Source organism: Scardinius erythrophthalmus, assembly GCF_964197995.2.
Source record: "Scardinius erythrophthalmus genome assembly, chromosome: 19".
In the NCBI taxonomy this organism is placed as follows: Eukaryota; Metazoa; Chordata; class Actinopteri; order Cypriniformes; family Leuciscidae; genus Scardinius; species Scardinius erythrophthalmus.
Window position 1 is genome coordinate 28,294,857 of NC_138239.1, and position 24,391 is coordinate 28,319,247.

Below are 24,391 nucleotides of genomic sequence, written 5' to 3' on the forward strand. Positions count from 1 at the left end.
TCCTGGAAATTAAACAGGGTTTTCATTAACCCTCATATGGACTCCATTTGATATTTCCATTAATCTCAGTGGCGTAAGATTTTGTGACTTTTGTTACATTATCTATCTAAACACACACACACGGCTTGATTTGGTTGTTCCAAACAATTGAAAATGACTGGGAAATGTGAAAAATTTGAGTTTTTTTATTTTTATTTTTTCAATAAAATCAATAAATCTAGAATAATCTGAAAAAATTCACACAGAAATGAAGGCCTGGTTCTAGAGCACAAATGCAGTGTGGAACAAACATGCTCTCTTTCTCTCGCTCTCTTTCTTACACACACAAACACACACACGTGACTGCAACAGACAGCATTTGTATAGAATTTGGCAAACAAAATCAGCCACAAATGCAGAAAAAAAAAATGCATATACGAAGGGGTGAGACCTAACACACACACACTCCTCATTCCTGCTTATTGCTATTGGTTTTATTTACATATATTTTTTAATAGTTTCTTGTTCTAAGTTAGTGATTTTTTTACATTTGGTTTATTGAAGTAAATACAATTTGTGAATAGAATCTGACTCTTAGGTTTTTTTAGTGGCATTTTAGTTATATTTTTGCAATTGTATATGGCATTATTGCAAAAACAGACACTTTAAACAATTCTAACCTTTCACAAAAATACTGACTTGTAATGTATTTTATAATGTTTTAATATATATAAATATATATAGGAAAAAGTTGTGATAGGAGCAGTTGGCTACATCCAGAAAAATTAATGGATCTCTATGGCCCTCTGCAAGATAAATATGGTCAAAACCAATCAGTTGACGGTAGCCATTGACTTCCATAATATTTTTTTTACTAATATGGATGTCAATGACATGAGGGTGAGTACGTATGCCAAATTGGCGTATGACGTGAGTATGACAAATTTCATTTTTGGGTCAAATATCCCTTTAAGCCATGATCCACAGAAAACTGTGCCACTAAAATCAAATAAATGAGAGGATTGCCAACAAGAGCCCCTTGATCAGGATTCCCCTGAAACCAGTAGCTGTGATTAAATAAATACGTTCACTTGGAATAACAAAAATGTCCAGATTAAATTGTACACACATTTTCAATATACTGTGTGGCCTCAGAAGCCTTTAGGGCACATTGCATGTTTTTTTCAAATACCTAGAGATCAGTTTGACCAGACAGACGCACAAGCATTAAATCAGTTGCTTATGACATATTAAAATAAAGACTGGAGAAATATATTGTGTAATACAAGCTTTATTTACATGCACCTTGCCTTGCACTACCTTGTTTACATTATCCAAAATGGAAATACATAGGTAAAGTCAAGCAAACATTGAGTGGATGCTAACTAACGGCCAACTGTGGTGCGAGGTGCTACACACGCAGATTTTATTCTTCACAATTCATGTTAATTCCTTCGTAAAGATTACAATTCAAAATGAATAAAAATTGTAGTAGTTATTTCGTGAAGTACGATGATCTTACCCCAAAGAATATGAAAACCAAGAATTAAAAGCTTTTTGATGATGCTGAAACGGATTACACAATGTGAAATTACAGTAAGTAAACAAAGGTAAACACAGCACAATCAACTTTTTATAGTCATCTTAAATTCTGTGACTCCAGCTGATTATAAAAAGCAGATTATAAAAAAGCATTGCTTATAAGAGGCTTATGAAAATTCTGGGTGTGAAACTGACCTTAACAAAAGGTACATTCGACTGTGATGTTAAAACAACATTAGGTTACAACTATTGAAAACGACTGCAAGTTGTCCCTGAATGGCACTACTATTTCATCAGACTGAATAGTTAATAGTAATAGCATTATTTTTCACCAGCCTCAAATTTGGTTGTCTGGCATGTTCAAGATCAACAGTGAAATACAGTACAACGTAGGTGCTTTCTTACATAGCTTATCCATATACTACAATGTGGCTGCCTTTCATTTTAAAACTGTTAGGATGCTTCAAACACACTGCCGTAACAACTGATGGACACGTTCTACTAGCACCAGCCATTGTGTAGAAATGTACACATAAATGCTAAGAAAGTAACATGCCAGCCATATGAACTGACCCAACACAATTTCACTTAGCACCAAATGCTCTTAGCTTCATTTTTTTCCTGCTACAAATACACAAACATCTAGTGGTCCTTAATCAGCGTTCCAAAATTTATAATTGTTAATATACCTTATGTTTAGAATAAATCCAATATTTATGTGTAAACACACGCACACATATTCAGTGTACAGCACATACACATATGCACCATGGGCCTCATTTATGAAATACAAGTACAACAGAAATCTATGATTTAGGCAACGGCAATGGTCGCGCATGCATGTATACAGACTGTACAGTATATGCACACAATCACTAATCGAATTGAAAGTATCAATTAATGAACAAAATTTTGTTTTCCAAATGAACTACTCAGATTTTATAAATAATTTATACAGCAATTACTTCATGAATGAGGCCCTATGTGTGTGAGTGTATGAACACATACAAAAATACAAATATATAGCTCATAATCTATTCTAAAATGGTTGACATCAGAAGTGAAAGCGGTTTAGGGGTGATTGAGATGCTCGTGTTCAAGAACTCGAGCAGGATAAATGCACAGGTTTTGTTAGGAAATCCATGGGAAACACTGACAAACTAGTTTCATACAGCAGAACACTAAATACATAGCTTATCATCATATCATAGTTCACTTTTCCATAAAGGAGTCAAGGATACATTATGCTCACTGGTTTCACAAAAACACAATAACTTCCCCTTTTCAGTTTTATGAAAAATAATCTGAGAATCAGACAGATTTTTCATGGCCATTTTTTCGGACAACGAAAAACATTCTCAATAGTTCGTATTGTAAACAGGCCATTGTTGCAATTGTCCAGTAGAGGACATGTTTGGCAAAAGGCAAGTGTTTGTTTCAATGTGAGGACTGGAAATCTATTAATCTTGATTACGGTTACAATAAATTACAACAAACTAAGGGCACCTTCAGACTAGAGTACAGACTAGACTTGATTTCAATTGGGATAACGTATCATTAGGGTTTGCCAAAGTGATGACCAAAAGTTGAGAATATTTTAACTTTGACTGCAATGCCAGTCGCAGGAACCAGTTTCTGTCGTAGGTACAAGAGCAGGGGTGCCCAATCCTGCTCCTGCCAATCGACTGTCCTGCACAGTTAATCTCCAAACCTAATCAAACACACCTGCCTTTCATTTTCAAGTGATCCTAAAGACTTTAATTGGTTGCTTCGGGTGTGTTTGATTAGGGTTGGAGATGAACCTTGCAGGACAGTCGATCAGCAGGAGCAGGATTGGGCACCACTGTACTAGAGAATTCAAGATTCTTACTAGGTTGTCAAACTGACCCAACTCTTTCCACACTCTCAAATGCATTTGTAAGAGCTTTCTCTAGTGTGCAGGCACCCTCATACACAGTGGTGCATTCAGGGTTTTTGTATTCTAGTTGGACTAAGGGAAGTACTACTGACCTTCAAGTCTTCATATATAGACAACCTTTTGTTTACGATACTACACCTACCATATTCCAGCAGCAGAGTTCATTACCTAGTCACTGGCAATTAGATTAACCTGCAAGCTCTTCAAGGTTAAATTGGTTGAAACACTTTATAACGTCCATTAAACCAGCCTCAATCATGACAATACAAAACACAAAACTACAACACCGACTGGGTAAATCATTGACGTGAACTCAAACTGATTCCAATGGATGTCAAATAGCTTTTCTACAGCATAATGTACAGTTGCTTTACAGTGGACAGTTGGCTCAAATGCGGTGTTCAGTCCGTCCCTACATTCCTGGGCCTGGCCGGATCAACCTGGTACCCAGCTTTGAGAGGAGGTTCGTTTGGTTCTGGAGAAGCTCTCTGAAGTCAGGTTAGCATTCTGAGAGGAGATAAGATGGGAATCGAAGCTGAACTCCAGGCCATCGGCATCCATCAGATCGTTGCGAGTGATGGCATCCATGTCGCAATCGAAACTCCCACTTAACGCCTCAAGATCCAATTCAGATGGGAATCGGTCCTGAGATGCCAATTGAACCGAGGAAACGCTGCCATTGAGACCTGCCAACAACGAATCAGGGGAGTTGAGCTGCATAGATGTGCTTCTGAAGGGAGACTGTTGGAGACGTTGCTTCATCAAGCTTTGGTAGTCTGACTCACTGCAGTTCATCCGCCATCCAGATGGCGACGCCTTCTTGAGCCCTGCTTGTCCTCCAGGCCCAGCCTGGTTGGACATCATGGGATCATTACGCAGCAACAGTGCACTGCGACGGGCATTCTGGGAGGAAAGGGAGGCACTGGCTTGTGACATAAGCGGGTCAGACTGGGTAAGAAGGACATCGCTGCGACTGTTGGACTCGGAGCTGAGCAAGTCCTGCAGACTCTGTTCACTAAAGAGGGAACCGCAGGAGAACGTAGCCTGCTTGTTTTCCTGGATTGTTTGCATTGGAGACTGCCTCAGAGCGGTGACAGACGGAGGGCTGAACATGGAGTTAGTGCCATAGCTGCCAGTGGGAATTGCCAGACTGCTCCCAGAGCAGCTGAAGGTAAACACAGGGCTTCCCTGGAGGTTGGCCCCACTCTCATCTTGACCTGGAGACTGGGAAGCTGTCAAGCTGATGTTGTCTAGAAGGTCGTCCATTAGGTTATCGGAGAGGCCATCGTTGAGGTTCATGGTTCCTGCAAGGTCAGCTAGACGGGGCAGTTCGGTCAGCCCGGTGGATGGAGACATACTACTAGGGCTGGAGTACAGCATGGGCGACAGGGGAGAGTCATCGTCAGGAACTTCGTCCATCTCGAGGTTGGCCAGAATCGGAGAAAGGCGTCCGCTTAGGGTGCTGGCATTGGAATTAGTGCGAGAACGGAAATCTGTCCAAGCATCGAGCTCGTCGCTACTGCGGGAGGTCGGGCTGCCGGTCCATTTGGACAGGCTGGAGGAACTCTCTGAGCTTCCGTCCTGAGTAGCCTGAAGAGCTGCCTTTTTCTTTGCGGCACGGCCACGGGCGCTCTTAATGAGCTTATTACTGTTGTCCATGGAAACTGCACGTCTCCGTGGGGCTTTTCCCCCTTTTCCGCCATCAGGATTGACCATCCACCATGAACTCTTTCCTGTTCCTTCATTTTGGACCCGGACAAAGCGACTGTGGAGTGACAGGTTATGTCGTATTGAGTTCTGTGAAAAGAGAAGAGAAGAGTAGATGGTGAGCTGTGCATCATAAGACATGCTTAAAACATACATATATACAGCTTGTTTTAAATCCCTCAGCTTTATTCATTAACCAATTGGCCTTTAAAAAGCGTTAGATAATAGCGTTAGATAATGTTAGATAATGACCAAATAATCTTGGAATCAATAGTGCATAATGCTGAGTAAGGAACAATGCCACTTTGACTTGATTGCTTTACTCAGAGACTGAAGAGTCATGTGTGACCCCTCTGACCAATAGAGTCCATGTGTTTTGTTAAAAAAATTTAAAGCATAACTCAAATTACTTTCACTGAGATTACACAAGTTAGTAAGTAAACAAATAAAATCAATTCAATCAATCAATCCTTATTTCCATGTCAATGCTGTTGTGTCTGTTGAATTAAAAACTAGGCATTTGTGGTTTCCATAGGGTAATCGATGTGTGACAACACCGGTAATACCGGTATGGGTACAGGGGGAAGGACAATGGAGTTTTTCCCTCTTTTCCACCTCACCTTTAAATCGCTTATGAATGCCAGTGTGGCCATGCGCATTTTAATTTCACTTTCAAATAAGCGGCAATTTGGAGTGACATTTGCTTAAATGGTGGGTTCATTATTATTAAATGAAAAACACAACAAAACAGTACAATGACAAACTCACTTATATTAAAGGATTAGTTAACTTCAGAATTTTTAATTTCCTGATAATTTACTCACCCCCACGTCATCCAAGATATTCATGTCTTTCTTTCATCAGTCGAAAAAGAAATTAAGGTTTTTGAGGAAAACATTCCAGGATTTTTCTCCATATAGTGGACTTCAACAGTTATCAACGGGTTGAAGGTCCAAATTGCAGTTTCAATGCTCTACACAATCCCAGCCGAGGAATAAGGGTCTTATCTAGCGAAACCATCTGCCATTTTATAAACAAAATAAACATTTATTTTCTTTTTAACCACAAATTCTCGTCTTGCACTAGCTGTGATGCGCCACACATTACGTAATCACGTTGAAAGGTCACGCGTGACTTAGGCGGAAGTACAGACCTAGTGTTTACAAAGTGAACGTGCAAATCAAATGCCCTTTACAAAAAAATCTAATAAAAAGGTAAAACAACGATGTCGGGCAATTTTGAAGTTGGAGGAGAAAATGAGATGGAGTTTTTCGCCCTACCCCACATTTTTCGCCAACGACAGACAGACATTTGTATTTTTTTTTTTTAGAAAATGACAGATCGTTTCGCTAGATAAAACCCTTATTCCTCGGCTGGGATCCTGTAGGGCCCTTAGAAGCTGCATTGAACCTGCAATTTGGACCTTCAAACCGTGGTTGAAGTCTACCTGAAGCCTGAGAAAAAACTTGGAATGTTTTCCTCAAAAACCTTAATTTCTTTTCGACTAAAGAAAGACATGAATTTCGTGGATTTTTTTTTTTGCTATAAAAAAAATAACAATGGTAGGGAAAGGTTTGTTGGGCGGTGCTATGGTGGACAAGTTATGTAACCAGTGTACAGCTGAAAACCGTGTAACAATAATTCTCAATTGTAATTCTCACTTTTAACAAAGAAACCAGTCCAGAGAAAATACAGAAAATAGAAAAAGGGCAGTGCCCATTTGAATTTCTCACACTGTTCAAATTGGTCTGGGCTGTGTGGTCAAGACCAGACTTCAAGTAAATCAACGCACTGTCCATTGGGCTTTCGAGATAATTGGTCCGCGCTGTGCAGTTCAACTGGGTAACTTTGAGGGTTCGGCTTTTGACATTTCAAATATGCATGGATGAGAAAACAGGCAATTTTGTAGGTACTCCAGTGCAATTACTGATGAAATTTAGTTATATTTTGGAGCTCTGAATATACATTTACAAACCACCCTACACAAAGCCTGCTACTGTATGTAAAGCTGTGGTTAACTTAACATTTGCTGACCAAGATTTTCTAGTTCAAGCTACGCATCTAACAATGTATTTTTCCAGTGCAGAGAAAGCGGAGCGAGAATTCCTCAATCATGTACAAAGTTTAAGAGTGCAGCGCAGTGAAGCTGCATTAATGTGGACTGCAGCACAGAAGGTACAGCAATCCATAATGCAGCATCAGGAGATGTGATAAAACTCACAAGCGAGAAATGGGTTTCCTTTTTGATTAAGTCAAGCAGTCTGACAAAATGGTGTGAATTTACCAATGCTCTCTACTCAACATTGTCCCGTGAACATCACTTTACTGACCTTTGAACTTCTCAAAAGAGTGAATGGGCAGACCTCATGACACTACACTTCCATTAATGCCTTTGCTTCAAGCCTACTGGATTACTGGATTTAATCCGTGACAGAACTTTTTCCTATTCTAAGAACAACATGTATCCCAACACATTCGTAAAGTACGTAAGCAGTTCTCCTTTTTTGCTTTGTTAAGCTGGCTAACTGAATTGATTGGATTGAGAATCTAATCTAAGACACACACATCAGATTGTTTGTTGACAATCATACATTGATTACAAAACAGATCATTACAAACTAGGCTTTCAATGAGAACAGTATCTTCAATGACAAACTGAATCAGTGATGTTTATCCATGTTAGCTTTCTCTGCAGTTGCAAGTCAAAAAGAAATCGAGATGAAGTAGTGCTGTTCTGACCTGCTTTGACTATAATGATGGACGAAAAGCATCTCCCGAAATGGCAAATTCAGCTACAGCTCTTCTCAATCATCTTAAGGTTAAGCAACTTGAATAAGGGCACAAGTGCAACGGACACAGCTCACCCCCATTGGGCACTAAATCTGGAAGTTTAGCATTAAGAGGCTTGATCATTAACCTGTAGGCTAAGGCTACCAGAACCCCATATTTCCCTGTGACTTTATGCAGCCAAAGAGTAAATCACACAAATAAAAGAAATATATAAAATTGCAGATATCATAATTCACCTCAAAAGAAGAAAACTAAATTTCATGCACAAAATGAAGCCTATTTTTGCATTGTGACAATTAAAATGTTTTATCCTGATTACTGCAATGTGAGGAAAACACTCTCAAAATCAGAATAAGTTCAATTCAGTTGAGCAAATACCACCATGATGCATTACAATTGTACCAATGCATTTTCAGCATTACACTGAAAAATTAGCTTAATATTGATATATAATGAGGGTTCAGCATTACGATAACATGAATTCGAGGGGAAAGACATGAGATAAAAACAGATTTTATGCTCATACAGCATTAGTAGTCCATTGCATTAAATAGAGTGTCAGAGAATGTAAATTTAGCAATGAAAATAATCTTTTTAAATTCTGTGGTACCGCTTTCTATTGAATTAAATCCACACAGGACCATGCAGAATAACTATAATGGATGAAAATAAGGGCTGAAATCATCTGAAAGCCATGATGCAGTCCCTTTTGAGCAAAGCACCACTCAGAACAGCACTGGAGCGCTGCCAGTTTACACACAATGCTGTATCTCAGAGTCAAACACCAAAGCTCTTCACACGTTGCTACACACTGACCTACATAGTTTCCAGTCAGCTGATTGCTTCTTATGCTGTACCCGAGAGCCAATAGAAAGTGGAGGTGGGGACCAAACAGCCAATAGAATCCCTGACACTGATGATATGCCTATGGTTTCTCTTTTTTCCTCATTCAGTGGCAGGCAGATGCAAACACTCTGCAGGATGGCTTTATCTGTTCCTAAAATCTGATTGGTAGGAAGAACGGACCTTTTTTCTTTGAAGTGCCAAAATGTATGCTTTAGCAAATTGAAAGGATATAAAAAACATTCAGTTTTGCCGACTAACTTACATGTGGACTACAGAATTGGTTTCACTGAAATTTCAAATGAAACAACTTTGACTCAAGACTGATTCAAATAATTATGAATATTACAGGCCTATGTAAATCATATAAAAAAAAAACAAGCATTTACAATGCATTTGGCATAGATTGTTTGTGAAGCTGCCGAATCATCTTTCTAAAATGTAATATCTGCACAACAGCACTTCACCAGCCTTACATCTGCGGGATTGCACAGGGATTTCCTGAGGTTTTTCTCTAATTCAAATGCAGCTAGCTATACCAAGAGCACTCATTAGACTTGATTCCATGTTTTTCCAGGCCAAGCTAATCCCTGAAATCAAACATTGACAAGAGAAGAGAGCGTTGCAAATGCCAACGCTCAAAAAAGAGATAATATACAATCAATTCATGGAAGTGCGATCATATTGATGATACAATAAATGATTATTGGTAATATTATAGATATTGGCTATGTCTTCTATGTTTGTTATCAAGCTTTAATACTTGGAAATGATAAGGCAAGGGGGCTATTTAAAAGGTCCTGTTTATCAGTGGCACCTTTCTCAATGTATCTGCTGTTACGCCCTTTGGCATGCATGCAGCATCACTTAATCAGCAAACCACACATGACATGACTAGTAGTCCACATTTCCAGCATCTGTGCCATTTTACCACCCTGTAAAAATACAAGCATTGTTTTTATAAGGCCATGAAGCACTATGTTACAAAAGTCTTCCTGCAACAAATGGATACGTATATTACAAACATAAACACTCCTGATAAGCAAGTCAAGGTTAAAAGCCAAGCCGTCTCTTTGACCTGACGTACCTTCCATCCCGCAGAGCTGTTGCTGTCACCTTTGTCCTTGAAATATGGCACATTCCGGACCATCCAATCATAAATCTGGGCCAATGTCAGCCTCTTCTCAGGCGTGCTCTCGATGGCTTGAGTGATGAGGTCTGCGTAGGAATAGTTTCCCCAGGCGTTCCTGCGGGCAGAGGATTTTCTGGGCTGCTGAGGAATCAGACCATTGATGCCGGAGTCGCTGCAGGCGGAGGGCAGAGCATGCTGGGAAGAAACAGGAGAGCCATAGGTGTCTTTATTACTGAGAGCAGCATTGGTTTCTATGGCAAGAGCAGCAGAACTCTCATTTCCTTCTGTGACACTGACGGGCTTTGATGCGCCTGTAATGTCACCAGATGCACAAGCATCATCAGTGCCATTTTCATCCACCTCTTCCTCGGGAATGATCCCCACCTCTCCTGGTTCTGCTTTGCCAGCATTGGACTCCGGTCTGGGCAGAGGCCAGGTGCAAGACCTGGGCCTTTTTTGGGGCTCGAAATCAGGGTCTATGTCGACGTCCACGTCCACAGCCGAGGGCTTATCTATCTCATCTGCCATATTTTCTCGACTCCTTCAAATGAATGATATAAATGGACGGCTTTTCTGAACACAACGGCAGCAGTGCCCTCGTGCATGCCATTAATGGATCACTTCTAGAGTCCACATTTCAATGCGGGACACTCCGAGAATCGAATTTATGTTATGAGATGTTAAGGAATATTTACAAATGCGTTCAAGTGCATTTTGTCCGCTTACAACATATAGACGGATTCGTACGAGAATCTCGCTCGATTTGGTTAGTTTTAAGAGTCCGTAGGACAACAAATAAACCAGCGAAAATGCTCGTTTAATAAAGCTTCCGCGGTTCAAAAAGCATAAAGACTGTAACAGAGCGGACGCTCGAATTTGTTACATTGTTGCATGACGTCGCACTGCGAACGTGTTACATTGTAACATTACATCATGATGTAAAAGATACTTCGTTTCAGAACGCAGCTGCCGTCTTAAAAAAAATCTTTGATTAAAAGCGATCAGAAAGGCTGTACGTTCGCGAAAGTATCCTCAAATGATCAAGCCATACCTCCACACCCGTCCCTCCGCAAATCAACACGAATAAGTCCTACCGAAAACGCCGCTTTTCCCTATAAACCTCCATGATCCCTGTTCCATGTCGGAGCAGGACGTTGCGTCCCGCAACCCGGGCGATCCAGCACTACCAAAGCCCCTAATGCGCTGCTGCTCCGCTGCAAACTAAAGAAAAGAACGGTAACCCGCAGATCATGCGCCCCCTGGACCGAGTCAGAGGAACTGCTTCTTAAAGGGCCGGAGAGCCGAGCTGAAGCTCACAATCCACTGCCACGCACGTCATCTGCACATTACACAGATATGCCATCACACGAGCTCTTATTTCATACACTCTCTCCAATAAATGGCTTCTAGACAGGCTAAGAGCATTGCAATAGAATGCAACTAAATGCGTTCATCCTTTGAAGAAAATGCGACTGGGTGAATCTCAAAACCTGCCACAAAAACAGAGAATCTCATATTTTTTTACCAAAAGAAAAGAAAAAACAAATTACATTGTGCATTTAAAATTAAACGTGTTTTATGGCCATTAAGAGCATATTTTATATACAGACCCTTTCCAAAAAATTTGAATATCATGGAAAAGTTTATTTATTTCCATAATTCCATTCAAAACGTTAAACTTCCATAGATTATAGATTCAGGGCCCACAACTTAAACGATTTCAAGTATTTAGTTGTTTATTTGTACATAATTTGGGCTTCCAGCTCATAAAACCCACGAAAACAGGATTTCAAAAAATTTGAATATTACATGAAATCACACAGTAATTCCACAGTGATACCATGGTCATTGAACCAGGTTTTGGTTCTTTTGGCAGTGTGGGCAGGTGCAAATCCTGCGGGAAAATGAAGGAAGCATGAAGTGCTCTGAAAATGTCCTGGTAGACGGCTGCGTTGACTCTGGATTTAATAAAGCACAGTGGACCAAAGTCCTCTTTTCTGATGAGAGAAAATTTTGCATCTCATTTGGAAACCAAGGTCCCAGAGTCTGGAGGAAGAATGGAGAGGCACACAATCCAAGATGCTTGAAGTCCAGTGTGAAGTTTCCACAGTCTGTGTTGGTTTGGGGAGCCATGTCATCGGCTGGTGTTGGTCCACTGTGCTGTCCACTCAACGCAGCCGTCTACCAGGACATTTCCAGAGCACTTCATGCTTCCTTCAGCAGACAAGCTTTATGGAGATGCTGACTTCATTTTCCCGCAGGATTTGCACCTGCCCACACTGCCAAAATAACCAAAACCTGGTTCAATGACCATGGTATCACTGTGTAATTACTGTGTGATTTCATGTAGCCTAATATTCTATTTTTTTTTAAATCCTGTTTTATGAGCTGGAAGCCCAAATTATGTACAAAAAAACAACTAAATACTTGAAATCGTTTAAGTTGTGGGCCCTGAATCTATAATCTATGGAAGTTTAACGTTTTGAATAGAATTATGGAAATAAATAAACTTTTCCATGATATTCTAATTTTTTGGAAAGGGTCTGTGTATATATGTGTGTGTGTGTGTTTAATTAAAATAAGCATTGCAGTAGATGACATGAAAGGTAAATCTTAGATCATCTTAGAATCATCTTAGAACATGCTGCGACCTACATCTACTGACTAGCCAATTAAAATGCAACATGAAATGGCATATTGATCAGCACGGCATGGAACTAAAACTTAAAACTACTTACCTCAAGCTCCATTTGCAAAATTGGCATGCCAAGTCGGCCTCTTTTCCCTAACCATGGCCGCGTACATATTCTCTTTTTGCTTCCTCCTCTTTTTCAGCACACATAAAAACCACAATTGCCAAAGTGCGATTCATCTTGCTCTATTTGTTTACCACTAGTGCATGCTGATGATGTTTTATTCTTCTATACTAACTTGACTTGTATCGTAGCCTACGATTCAATAGGTCACATAATATATCGTAGTCTAATACATGTCGTACCCAAGCTTATTAGATCCATGTTGTACAGTGTGATTTGTAATGAAATCACACACAGTCTGTAGCAGACATGAGTGATCACAAAAGACAGTAATAGCACACTTCTCATCAACAAGCCACACAATTGGAGGTATCATTCATGCACGAGGTGTTGCACAGATAAGATAAACACCAAAACGAAATACTTAGAATTATGGATTTAAACAAACCCCAAATTCTAAGTATGAGCTTGGCTTAGCAAGCATCACCAATGAATAAATGAATCTCTCAGGTCTGCAAAGCAAAGGTCTAAGAGCATGTCTCCTTCCTTACACCTAAATATACATGACTAACATTCGATTATGGACCCTAACAATAATGAATTAACCAAACTAATACACATACCTGAAACAAAAGCACTATAGAAAGCTTCAGACATCAGTAACAATAAAAGACATCAATAAAAGTTAAAATAATTTTAATGCAAGCATTAATCTTAAATAGGTTGCATATCAATAATCTGACAATATAGGTTGTCAATAAAACATTTTACAAACCAGAAAGGCAGGCTGATTTTAAACATATCTTTGGCAGATTTGCATCCAGATTCCTCCAACAAACCTGCCCATCTTTCAAGTGTCACGTTCATTTTTGCATGTGCGTTCATAAAGTGCAGCATTATACCATACAGTTCTGATTAAAATACAATACAATCCTCACCAAATCAAAATGGAGTTGATCCCAAGACCTCACGAGAGGCTGAGTCTTATGCTAGCTGAGATGGCTGCTGTATATGGAGTTAGTAATGATAAAAGCTACTTAGAGCTCCGCTCTCCTGCAACCCAGTACTCCTCTGTTTGCATCTCAGTGAGTCGAGAGAGCGTCCTCTGGAAGGCGAACACCTCCTCCTCTCCTGTGAAGATCGCCAGCGAGCTGCCTGAATCCTGACACATTAAAAGAGATAATCAAATCAATGTGAAGAGATCAACTACAAAGCAAAGTTCAAATATTTGCTTCTAAAGTCTAGTCAACCGTTTTTAGGTTCATGCACTGACATTTTAATGACAATTAATCACACGCCACCAACCATAACGAATTTGAACATTCTCAACAGTGTCATTAGCATAAAATGACATGCAGTAACATGATGTTTAGATATTTTACCATTAAAATACTGTTGTATTACAGGTATGAGATATTTATGATTAATTCTTTGTACTGTTGTATTACAGGTATGAGATATTTATGATTACATTAATGAAACAAATTGTGTGGGGGTTTTTTTTGGGGGGGGGGGTAGTGGTCAAAACATGTTTTACTAGGGTCAGTAAGATTTTTCTTTTAAATAAACGTAATACTTTTGTTCAGCAAGGATGCGTTAAATTAATCAAGTGTCAGTAGAGACATTTTTAACATTACAAAAGATTTCTATTTAATAAATGCTGTTGCTTTTGAATTTTGTTCATCAAAGGATCCTGAAAAGAATGTATTACGGTGTCTATCAAAAATATTTAGCCACATAACTATTTTCGACATTGATAAATAATGAGAAGAAATGTTTCTTGAGCAGCAAATTAAAATGAAATACAATTGCATTCAAAATTATTCAATGCCCTTGACCTGCAAGACATTTTGCTGCCAGTGTGTATGATTTGTAAATTACCCTTGAAATGCCCAGGTCATCCAATAAAACATGAGTGTCGTGATGATCATGATCTTTGTGATGTTCACAAACAAACAGCTCTTCTAATGGAGCTTCTGCCAGAAGCACCACACGAACCTGTGGAGATATTCCACCAAACCGTCAGAGGTTCCTTCAAGGCCTTCCAGCAAAAATCACAAGTGTTTCACGACTTACCTTGTGCTCATATAGTGCGTCAATGAGAGTTATGAAGCGTCTGGCCTGCGTCTTCTTGTTCAAAGTAAGCAGAGGAATGTTTCGGATGAAAACTGTGTCAAACACAGCAGACATCTCCAGGTAGTCACTGGCTCCTATAGGCTAAGAGTTAAAAAACAACCCAAGACTCACTGATTCTAGTTCATTTTAATGACTGAATGGGAGTTGCCATGGAAAACACAAGCTTACCCGGTCACACAGCTCCTCAAAGGTGCAGTCTGCTATGGTCCCGCATGCTTTGTCAAGCGTCAGTATCCTTCCATGTACCTTTAGAGATCTGGGTCGGGTAACTGTGATAAACAAAATGAACCTGAATCAAATATGCATAACAAAAAGCTTCATGGCTGGTACATTTTTTTTGGATGCAATTACTTTGAAACATATAATGGCAACTCACATTCACATCTCCAGAACTATGACATCTAATGGTCTGTCATTAGAAATTCTTTTGATAGGGTGTTTTTACTGATCCACCATCAGCTACTTAAACAAGACTGTTTTGTGTTCTTCAGAGAACACGTCAGCAACCAACTTACTGTCATTCTGTTTAAAGGCCATCTCATCAAACAGCTTGTCGAGTGTTGCATCAACATCGGGTTCACTGGAACTAAAAAAAAACAAAAAAACATTTGATAAATAATTCATCACTTCATAATACAACTTTGTTTATTCACAGATACTCAGTCAAAGGGCTAATACTTACTGTTCAGGGTCATGTTTTGGATGTTAAATACTTATTCCTATTTCATCTTAATATAAAGAGACTAATATAAGGATGCAATTCATATGAGGGTATTCGAAAAGTGGCGCTTCCTGACTGGCCCAAGCAACACTGTCTCATATAATGTTGAAAGTTTGGATTGTTTGAAGACTATGGTTATTTTTGAAACCCTGTTTGGTAATGCTAGTGGCGCAGAAATTACACTTTATTACACAGCTAGCTTTAAATACTTCTGGAATCAATTTAAAGATGCTTGTCTGTGTTTAAAGAATGAGTCTAAACTGATCTAAACTAATGTGGTAACATCTTATTTTGTACAACATAATGCATTTACTCACAGGTAGACGAGTTTCCCGGCTGCAGGGCAATTTCTTCTCCGATAATCTATTCCAGAATCCAAGCGTAGTGTTTGGCAATACTCCTGTTTAATAGACATTTGATCAATGAATTATATGCAGTACTTCCAACATAAAAGAACAAAATCAACAGGCATTATCATTTTTCTGATCATATTACCATAAGTTCAACAAGGGCATCAAGTACAGCAAGTAAGAGCAATGAACCCAGCGCTAAATGTATTAGATAATAAACAATGCTGAAGTGCTTACCTTTAGCACAGCTATGAATGGCACAAAGTTCACCCTCTGCAATCCGTTTTTGTACAGATCTGTAAAACAAGATATTGTTCTCAGTACAAACTGGAATTTGGAAGGGAAGAGTTATTGAAAGAAACTGCACTTCTGTGATGCTAGGGCAGTCACTAGCTATGTTTCCATCTAAAGTTGCGAATTTAACTTATGTGCAAAATTGTAATATAGTATAAAATATTTGCGAATAAAGCACAGTTGATCTGTTCTCTTGAAGAAAATAGTCACTTGCAGGGAAATTCGTGCAAATTATCTTTATTAAAAAACGGAAGTTGTGGCCTAATGGTTAGATAGTCGGACTTGTAACCCGAAGATCACAGGTTCGATTCTAAATACTGGCAGGAAACGACTGAGGGGCAAGACACCTAACCCCCAATCGCTCATCGGGCGCTTCAGCAAAAATTTCTGACCACTGCTCTGGGTGTGTGTGTCCATGGCTTGCAGTGTGTGTGTGTGTGTGTGTGTATGTGTGTTCACTACACCTAATGTGTGATGGGTTAAATGCAGAGGACAAATTCCAAGTATAGGTTGCCAAACTTTCCCTTCACTTCAGTCGCGGAAGGCACTGTGTTTTTTTTTTCCTACAGTACATCATAAATGAATTGGGCCTCAGAGCACACAGACGAAAGGCAATGTCATGCTATCTTGCGTTCAGATGCCTGATGTTTGGGATCGCAATCGTGTGAGACAGTTCTGAGAGGTAATTATACCAAATCATTTTAAAGACAGACTTTGGCTGTGACCAAACCAACATTTGAAATGCTGTGTGATGAAACTGAACCGCTGGTTAGTCCTGTTGTCCAAACACATCCTCTGTTGAGTCAAAGTCAGTGAGTTTTTTTGTTGCACATGAAGGGATTTATTTGGTAAATGTGTTTTAATCGTAGTTTCTACGCATGTATTCTCATCGGATAAAAAAAAAAAGATCTGCCTCAATTGAGCACATATGTTTTTATACACATTTTTCGAATTTATATGCATCTTGGCATTTCTAACCGTTTTTTTTTTTTTTTTTTTTTTTGCAATATACCAAAATTCGCATAAAAATAGGTAAACATAGCTATTGGTGGTTCATAAATCAAACTTGCAAATGCAACACACTGAAGAAATGATAATAGGCTTTCCAAAGAGTCTTGATTAGTACAAGCAACTATGTCACCCTTACACCCGAATGAAAGTGTATCACACCTACATACACTCCAGTGACAACATATATTAATATATTAATATTTTGATTATTTGCTTCATACCGTCAGGAGGCCGGTTGGACGTGGCAACAACAACAACCCCTTTAAGGAAGAGGTTCTCAAAGAGCTGCTTAAGGATCATGGCATCTGCGATGTCAGTGACCTAATGAACAGAGAAAGCAAAAGAAACCTTAAAAATCAATACTGTTTATTCTCTGTATTCTCTGATAACTTAGATCTCAGCACACTGAAGCGATCACAAAAACTGATTAGATTGCAACGATACAATTACAAAGTGAAACATTCACCTGAAACTCATCAAAACAAAGAAGGCAGGCTTCCTCACTGATTTCTTCTGCAACCGGAGCAATGGGATCGTACGCCTTTGCCATTTTACCCACTTTTCTTTTGGGTAAACTTTGCTTGAGCCGATGGATTCCTACATAAACATGACTCTATCTGAGTGAGAGCAGATAATGGGAACTTTACTATTTTGGTATCAGCTTAATCATACATGGGTCATTTTTGGGCTCCAGGAATATTTCAGTCCCTCAAACATTTTTTAATATATATTGAATGATGGACCTTGTATCAATTTTTGGCTTCTGTTTAAAAAATAATATATGATAATAAAAATATGTTGCGCTGGGAGTTTAATAATGCCAAATGTTATGGGGTAGTCATAAATAATGTATTAAATAAAGTTATAGTAAAAACAATAAATAAATAAATGAATATAAAATGACCAGAATTATCAGTGAACAAACATTAATAGAGTACAGGTATATTAAAAAAGTCTAAAGAAACTTATTAAAAACTAAACTTAAAAAGAACAGTCATAACAAACTTACGTTTATGTACGTCCAACATGAATCCATGAAAATGGACCCTTTTTTTCTTCTCTGTCTCTACATGATTATAAAACATGTCCATAACCATAGTTTTTCCTGTGCCTGTAATTGAGGAAATTCACATTGATATCAGAACTGAGCAATTTATTTCCAGTACAATAAAGTTTATCTGACACTATGTGACAGCCATGACATTACGTTGCAAAACTTACCAACGTCTCCATATATGTAATAACCTTTTGGTGGCTTTCTCTGGGAGAAGAACTGTTGCAAAAGAATCAAAAACATATACAGTATAAGTTAGAATTAGCTAAAAAACACTTTCACAGTATCTGCAGGGTGTATGTCGGCGGATTTAGGCCAGTTTACCTTTGAAAAAAACGATGAGCGGTCATTGCTGTAACCTCGAAGATTCTTTTGCATCTGTTCCAGTTTTTCCATAACAGCCCTTTGCTGCAGATCTTCTCGTAACTGTCCATCTCGAATAAGACTGTTGTAATGCTCCAAGGGTCCGCCAAATCTGCAGCTTGGAGAGGTCGTGGCGCTGGGCTCTTCAATGGTCTGAGACAGCACACTTGTGGCAAGCCCTTCAGGATAGAAAAGTGTTTCATGAGATTGAGTAAAACAAGAGTGAATGCGCTGATCTGCATGACTGCAACATGTCATATGTAAATATTGAAGGAACACTGTCAACTTTCTTCTTATTTAACATCAGTTTTAGGAGAGACCAGGGGCTAGTTGTCAAGAAGGTTATATCTCATTAACTACAAGGTTTTGAATCAAGAGTTAAAATTTTCAAGAGTTTACATTTCTTAAAACTGTAATTTATGTGAATGAACACATATACATATACATATACATACATAGATTACATACATATATACATACACAGTTACATACATACACATACATACATATACATACACATACATACATAGTTACATACATACATACATACATACATACATACATACATACATAGTTACATACATACACTGAACATACATACATACATACATACATACATACATAGTTACATACATAACATACATACATACATACATACATACATACATACACTGATACACATACATACATACATACATACATGCATACATACATACATACATACATACATACACATACACATATACATATACATATACATACACATACATACATACATACATACATACATACATACATACATACATACATACATACATACATAGATTTACTACATTTCTCTTATTTATCTAAAATCAAAAACTGGGTGTTCTTGTCTTGTCAGGTTGTCAGTGTCAAAAGTCAACATAACGACATTTATCATAAAAACATTACTGTCATTCACTTGTCACGAAAACCCTTACCTCTTCTAATACAGCTGATAATACTAGGCAAAGTTGACTTCGACAGAAGCTTGTTTTTCATACAGAACTGAAGTCCAAGCGCCACCAAGGGCGCTTCGCCGGCTGCCATGATGATTCAAACTGCGGAAGCTTTATTGAAAGGGCGCTCTGAACAGTGGGAATGGGCGTGGTCAGCGAACAACGTCAGATTTACTTAATTTATATTCATAAGGTAAGACGGCCTTCCCCTGTCAAGCTATACTACACATGCATTTAAATGCAGACATTACAACGGGAAAAAAACTGAAAGAGAATTATCATTTCCTCAATAATTTTCCATGTGTTTTTATAAGTTAAGTAAAATAAAGTCTGTGGTTAACTACTTAACGAGATTTTCACATTTTGTTATGCCCATGTTATTCACATCCTCTAGGTGTATATGTTATTGTTCACTGAAAAACATAATTACTCTCTGAACAATATTGTATTTAAAAAAAAATAAAAAAATAAAAAAAATAAAGATACCACAAACTCTTTTCAATACTCATAAATAGCTTCCTACCTTTTTTTTCTTGTTTTCTTAATTTTTTCAATCCAGTGCTGTTTCTTCTCTTTTTTTATTATTAAATAAAACAATAGCCAGTTAGTATGATGTGTGTGTGTCCATGTAAAATCTTGCATGTTTTGGAAGGATTTCATAATGAGATGCTCTCATACAGTTAATGTTGACGTATGCGTAATGACAGCCAGCAGCCTATAATCCCATCACCCCATCCACCTCTGGCATTATATTATCTTCACGGAAGAATGTTTTATGAACATGTGATGGGAAGCAGCCCAGGATCTGGATGCCTGTTGCCATGACAACCACTGAGCTCCTGGAGCCTGAAGGCCCGCGACTGTGCCGCATCATCCACACTGTAACACACGCTCTGGCTTCATGACATGCGTTGCCATTCGCTTAGCTTACTGTGGATGGTGATGATCCGAGTTCATTCAGGAGCAACTCTACTAAAGGTCTCCTCCTTCACCTTTTGCATGCATGTTCATCTTTTTTTTTTTGACATATTCTCCTTTGCCCTTGACTGGAAGATAGAGAAGATTGTTTTAGCTGTGCTTTCATTCTCAAAGAGCCAGTGCCAGTAGCTACTTAATGCAGGAGCATGCTGAAAGCCGTGAGGGAGATGGATGTTTATGTGTTTGTATCCATGGCAAAAGCACTTGTCTTCCCCTTCACTCAATGCTATAGTCTAGAGAGACGACTGAAGCCTGTATGACTCCGGGTATAGATCTATGCATGTTGGGGGTGGTGGTGGGTACTGAAGAATAATACACATGTCACAGGCAGCAGCTCGACTAGGTAATTATAATGAACTGCCATGTTAATGAGGGTTAATGAGGGTCTAAAAATGCAACTGTAAGTGTCACGGAAAACTAAGAAAACAAGGAAAACTCAAGTGCAGAGGAAAGGGATTTTTAATAAACAAAAGAACAACTTAAAACAAACACCCACGAGGGGGAAAACATTACAAAATACCAAACAACAACTTCAAAAGTGAACATACCAAACGGGTCACGGGGAAACAGGAGACGTGTACAAGACAACGATCCGACACAGACTGCAAACACAAAGGAACTTATAAAAGGGACAAATCAGGCAGGTAATGAGGAACAACAGGTGGGGCAAATGAAACCAATAATAAGATAACAAGGAGGGTGGGGTCAAAACAATGACAGGAACACAAACACCACATGTGCTACACAAGACAGGACAGGCATGTGACATTACCCCCTCCTAAAGGAGCGGCTACCAGACGCTCCACTAGGGACGGGAGGGACAGACCAGGGCGGGACGGGAGGGACAGACCAGGGCGGGACGGGAGGGACAGACCAGGGCGGGACGGGAGGGACAGACCAGGGCGGGACGGGAGGGACAGACCAGGGCGGGGCGGGAGGGACAGACCAGGGCGGGGCGGGAGGGACAGACCAGGGCGGGGCGGGAGGGACAGACCAGGGCGGGGCGGGAGGGACAGACCAGGGCGGGGCGGGAGGGACAGACCGGGGTGGGACAGGGGGAACGGGAGGGACAGACCGGGGTGGGACAGGGGGAACGGGAAAGACAGACCGGGGTGGGACAGGGAGAACGGGAAAGACAGACCGGGGTGGGACAGGGGAAACAGAAAAGACAGACTGGGGTGGGGCAGGGAAAATGGACAGTTCTGGAGGCCAGGGCGGAACAGAGAGTCCATCGGGCGGCCAGGGCGGAACAGAGAGTCCATCGGGCGGCCAGGGCGGAGCAGACTCTCCCTCGGGCGGCCAGGGCGGAGAAGACCCCTCGGGCGGCCAGGGCGGAGAAGACCCCTCGGGCGGCCAGGGCGGAGACGACCCCTCGGGCGGCCAGGGCGGAGACGACCCCTCGGGCGGCCAGGGCGGAGACGACCCCTCGGGCGGCCAGGGCGGAGACGACCCCTCGGGCGGCCACGGCGGAGACGACCCCTCGGGCGGCCACGGCGGAGACGACCCCTCGGGCGGCCACGGCGGAGACGACCCCTCCGGCTCAGGAACAGACACGGGCTCCGGCTCAGGAACAGACACGGGCTCCGGCTCAGGAACAGACACGGGCTCCGGCTCAGGAACAGACACGGGCTCCGGCTCAGGAACAGACACGGGCTCCGGCTCAGGAACAGACACGGGCTCCGGCTCAGGAACAGACACGGGCTCCGGCTCAGGAACAGACACGGGCTCCGGCTCAGGAACAGACACGGGCTCCGGCTCAGGAACAGACACGGGCTCCGGCTCAGGAACAGACACGGGCTCCGGCTCAGGAACAGACACGGGCTCCGGCTCAGGAACAGACACGGGCTCCGGCTCAGGAACAGACACGGGCTCCGGCTCAGGAACAGACACGGGCTCCGGCTCAGGAACAGACACGGGCTCCGGCTCAGGAACAGACACGGGCTCCGGCTCAGGAACAGACACGGGCTCCGGCTCAGGAACAGACACGGGCTCCGGCTCAGGAACAGACACGGGCTCCGGCTCAGGAACAGACACGGGCTCCGGCTCAGGAACAGACACGGGCTCCGGCTCAGGAACAGACACGGGCTCCGGCTCAGGAACAGACACGGGCTCCGGCTCAGGAACAGACACGGGCTCCGGCTCAGGAACAGACACGGGCTCCGGCTCAGGAACAGACACGGGCTCCGGCTCAGGAACAGACACGGGCTCCGGCTCAGGAACAGACACGGGCTCCGGCTCAGGAACAGACACGGGCTCCGGCTCAGGAACAGACACGGGCTCCGGCTCAGGAACAGACACGGGCTCCGGCTCAGGAACAGACACGGGCTCCGGCTCAGGAACAGACACGGGCTCCGGCTCAGGAACAGACACGGGCTCCGGCTCAGGAACAGACACGGGCTCCGGCTCAGGAACAGACACGGGCTCCGGCTCAGGAACAGACACGGGCTCCGGCTCAGGAACAGACACGGGCTCCGGCTCAGGAACAGACACGGGCTCCGGCTCAGGAACAGACACGGGCTCCGGCTCAGGAACAGACACGGGCTCCGGCTCAGGAACAGACACGGGCTCCGGCTCAGGAACAGACACGGGCTCCGGCTCAGGAACAGACACGGGCTCCGGCTCAGGAACAGACACGGGCTCCGGCTCAGGAACAGACACGGGCTCCGGCTCAGGAACAGACACGGGCTCCGGCTCAGGAACAGACACGGGCTCCGGCTCAGGAACAGACACGGGCTCCGGCTCAGGAACAGACACGGGCTCCGGCTCAGGAACAGACACGGGCTCCGGCTCAGGAACAGACACGGGCTCCGGCTCAGGAACAGACACGGGCTCCGGCTCAGGAACAGACACGGGCTCCGGCTCAGGAACAGACACGGGCTCCGGCTCAGGAACAGACACGGGCTGCTCAGGAACAGACACGGGCTCCGGCTCAGGAACAGACACGGGCTCCGGCTCAGGAACAGACACGGGCTCCGGCTCAGGAACAGACACGGGCTCCGGCTCAGGAACAGACACGGGCTCCGGCTCAGGAACAGACACGGGCTCCGGCTCAGGAACAGACACGGGCTCCGGCTCAGGAACAGACACGGGCTCCGGCTCAGGACAGACACGGGCTCCGGCTCAGGAACAGACACGGGCTCCGGCTCAGGAACAGACACGGGCTCCGGCTCAGGAACAGACACGGGCTCCGGCTCAGGAACAGACACGGGCTCCGGCTCAGGAACAGACACGGGCTCCGGCTCAGGAACAGACACGGGCTCCGGCTCAGGAACAGACACGGGCTCCGGCTCAGGAACAGACACGGGCTCCGGCTCAGGAACAGACACGGGCTCCGGCTCAGGAACAGACACGGGCTCCGGCTCAGGAACAGACACGGGCTCCGGCTCAGGAACAGACACGGGCTCCGGCTCAGAACAGACACGGGCTCCGGCTCAGGAACAGACACGGGCTCCGGCTCAGGAACAGACACGGGCTCCGGCTCAGGAACAGACACGGGCTCCGGCTCAGGAACAGACACGGGCTCCGGCTCAGGAACAGACACGGGCTCCGGCTCAGGAACAGACACGGGCTCCGGCTCAGGAACAGACACGGGCTCCGGCTCAGGAACAGACACTGGCTCCGGCTCAAGCTCAGGAACAGACACAGGCTCGACGGCGGCCATCTTGTCCGAAGACACAGGCTTGGCAGGCGTGACGTGAACAGGTTCGGCGGCGGCCATCTTGTCCGAAGACACAGGCTCGGCAGACGTGACGGGAACACTCTCGGCGGCGGCCATCTTGTCCGAAGACACAGGCTCGGCAGGCGTGACGTGAACAGGTTCGGCGGCGGCCATCTTGT

At 42.4% G+C, this 24,391-nt stretch overlaps 2 protein-coding genes across 3 annotated transcripts; both read right to left on the reverse strand.

Annotated features, from left to right (window-relative positions):
• Positions 1-1,261: 1,261 nt before the first annotated feature.
• foxo3a (forkhead box O3A) lies at positions 1,262-11,170 on the reverse strand. 2 transcript variants are annotated; one of them, XM_081347669.1, is made up of 3 exons: positions 10,272-11,018; positions 9,867-10,106; positions 1,262-5,236 (listed from the first exon to the last, which is right to left on the reverse strand). In XM_081347669.1, the coding sequence occupies exons 1-3, from the start codon at positions 10,437-10,439 to the stop codon at positions 3,875-3,877; spliced, it is 1,770 nt and encodes a 589-aa protein (XP_081203795.1). In that variant the 5' UTR covers positions 10,440-11,018; the 3' UTR covers positions 1,262-3,874. The 2 variants fall into 2 exon arrangements, with proteins under 2 accessions (XP_081203795.1, XP_081203794.1); XM_081347668.1 differs by having other exon boundaries at positions 9,867-11,170.
• A 2,177-nt stretch (positions 11,171-13,347) lies between these two features.
• On the reverse strand, positions 13,348-19,685 carry afg1la (AFG1 like ATPase a). Its single transcript, XM_081394027.1, has 13 exons — positions 19,559-19,685; positions 18,558-18,775; positions 18,401-18,452; positions 18,189-18,290; positions 17,646-17,776; positions 17,401-17,500; positions 16,112-16,170; positions 15,842-15,924; positions 15,319-15,389; positions 14,972-15,072; positions 14,744-14,884; positions 14,549-14,665; positions 13,348-13,829 (listed from the first exon to the last, which is right to left on the reverse strand). The coding sequence occupies exons 1-13, from the start codon at positions 19,665-19,667 to the stop codon at positions 13,701-13,703; spliced, it is 1,413 nt and encodes a 470-aa protein (XP_081250153.1). The 5' UTR covers positions 19,668-19,685; the 3' UTR covers positions 13,348-13,700.
• Between the last annotated feature and the right edge of the window lie 4,706 nt (positions 19,686-24,391).

Excerpts from the sequence above, each read along its gene's own strand:
- foxo3a (XM_081347668.1), bottom strand. The coding sequence starts at position 10,439 with ATGGCAGATGAGATAGATAAGCCCTCGGCTGTGGACGTGGACGTCGAC. Across the intron at positions 5,237-9,866 it reads ACAGCTCTGCGGGATGGAAG|AACTCAATACGACATAACCT; the intron begins GTACGTCAGGTC and ends CTCTTTTCACAG.
- afg1la (XM_081394027.1), bottom strand. The coding sequence starts at position 19,667 with ATGGCAGCCGGCGAAGCGCCCTTGGTGGCGCTTGGACTTCAGTTCTGT. Across the intron at positions 18,453-18,557 it reads GCTCATCGTTTTTTTCAAAG|TTCTTCTCCCAGAGAAAGCC; the intron begins GTAAACTGGCCT and ends CTTTTGCAACAG. Across the intron at positions 14,885-14,971 it reads TTGAGGAGCTGTGTGACCGG|CCTATAGGAGCCAGTGACTA; the intron begins GTAAGCTTGTGT and ends TTTAACTCTTAG.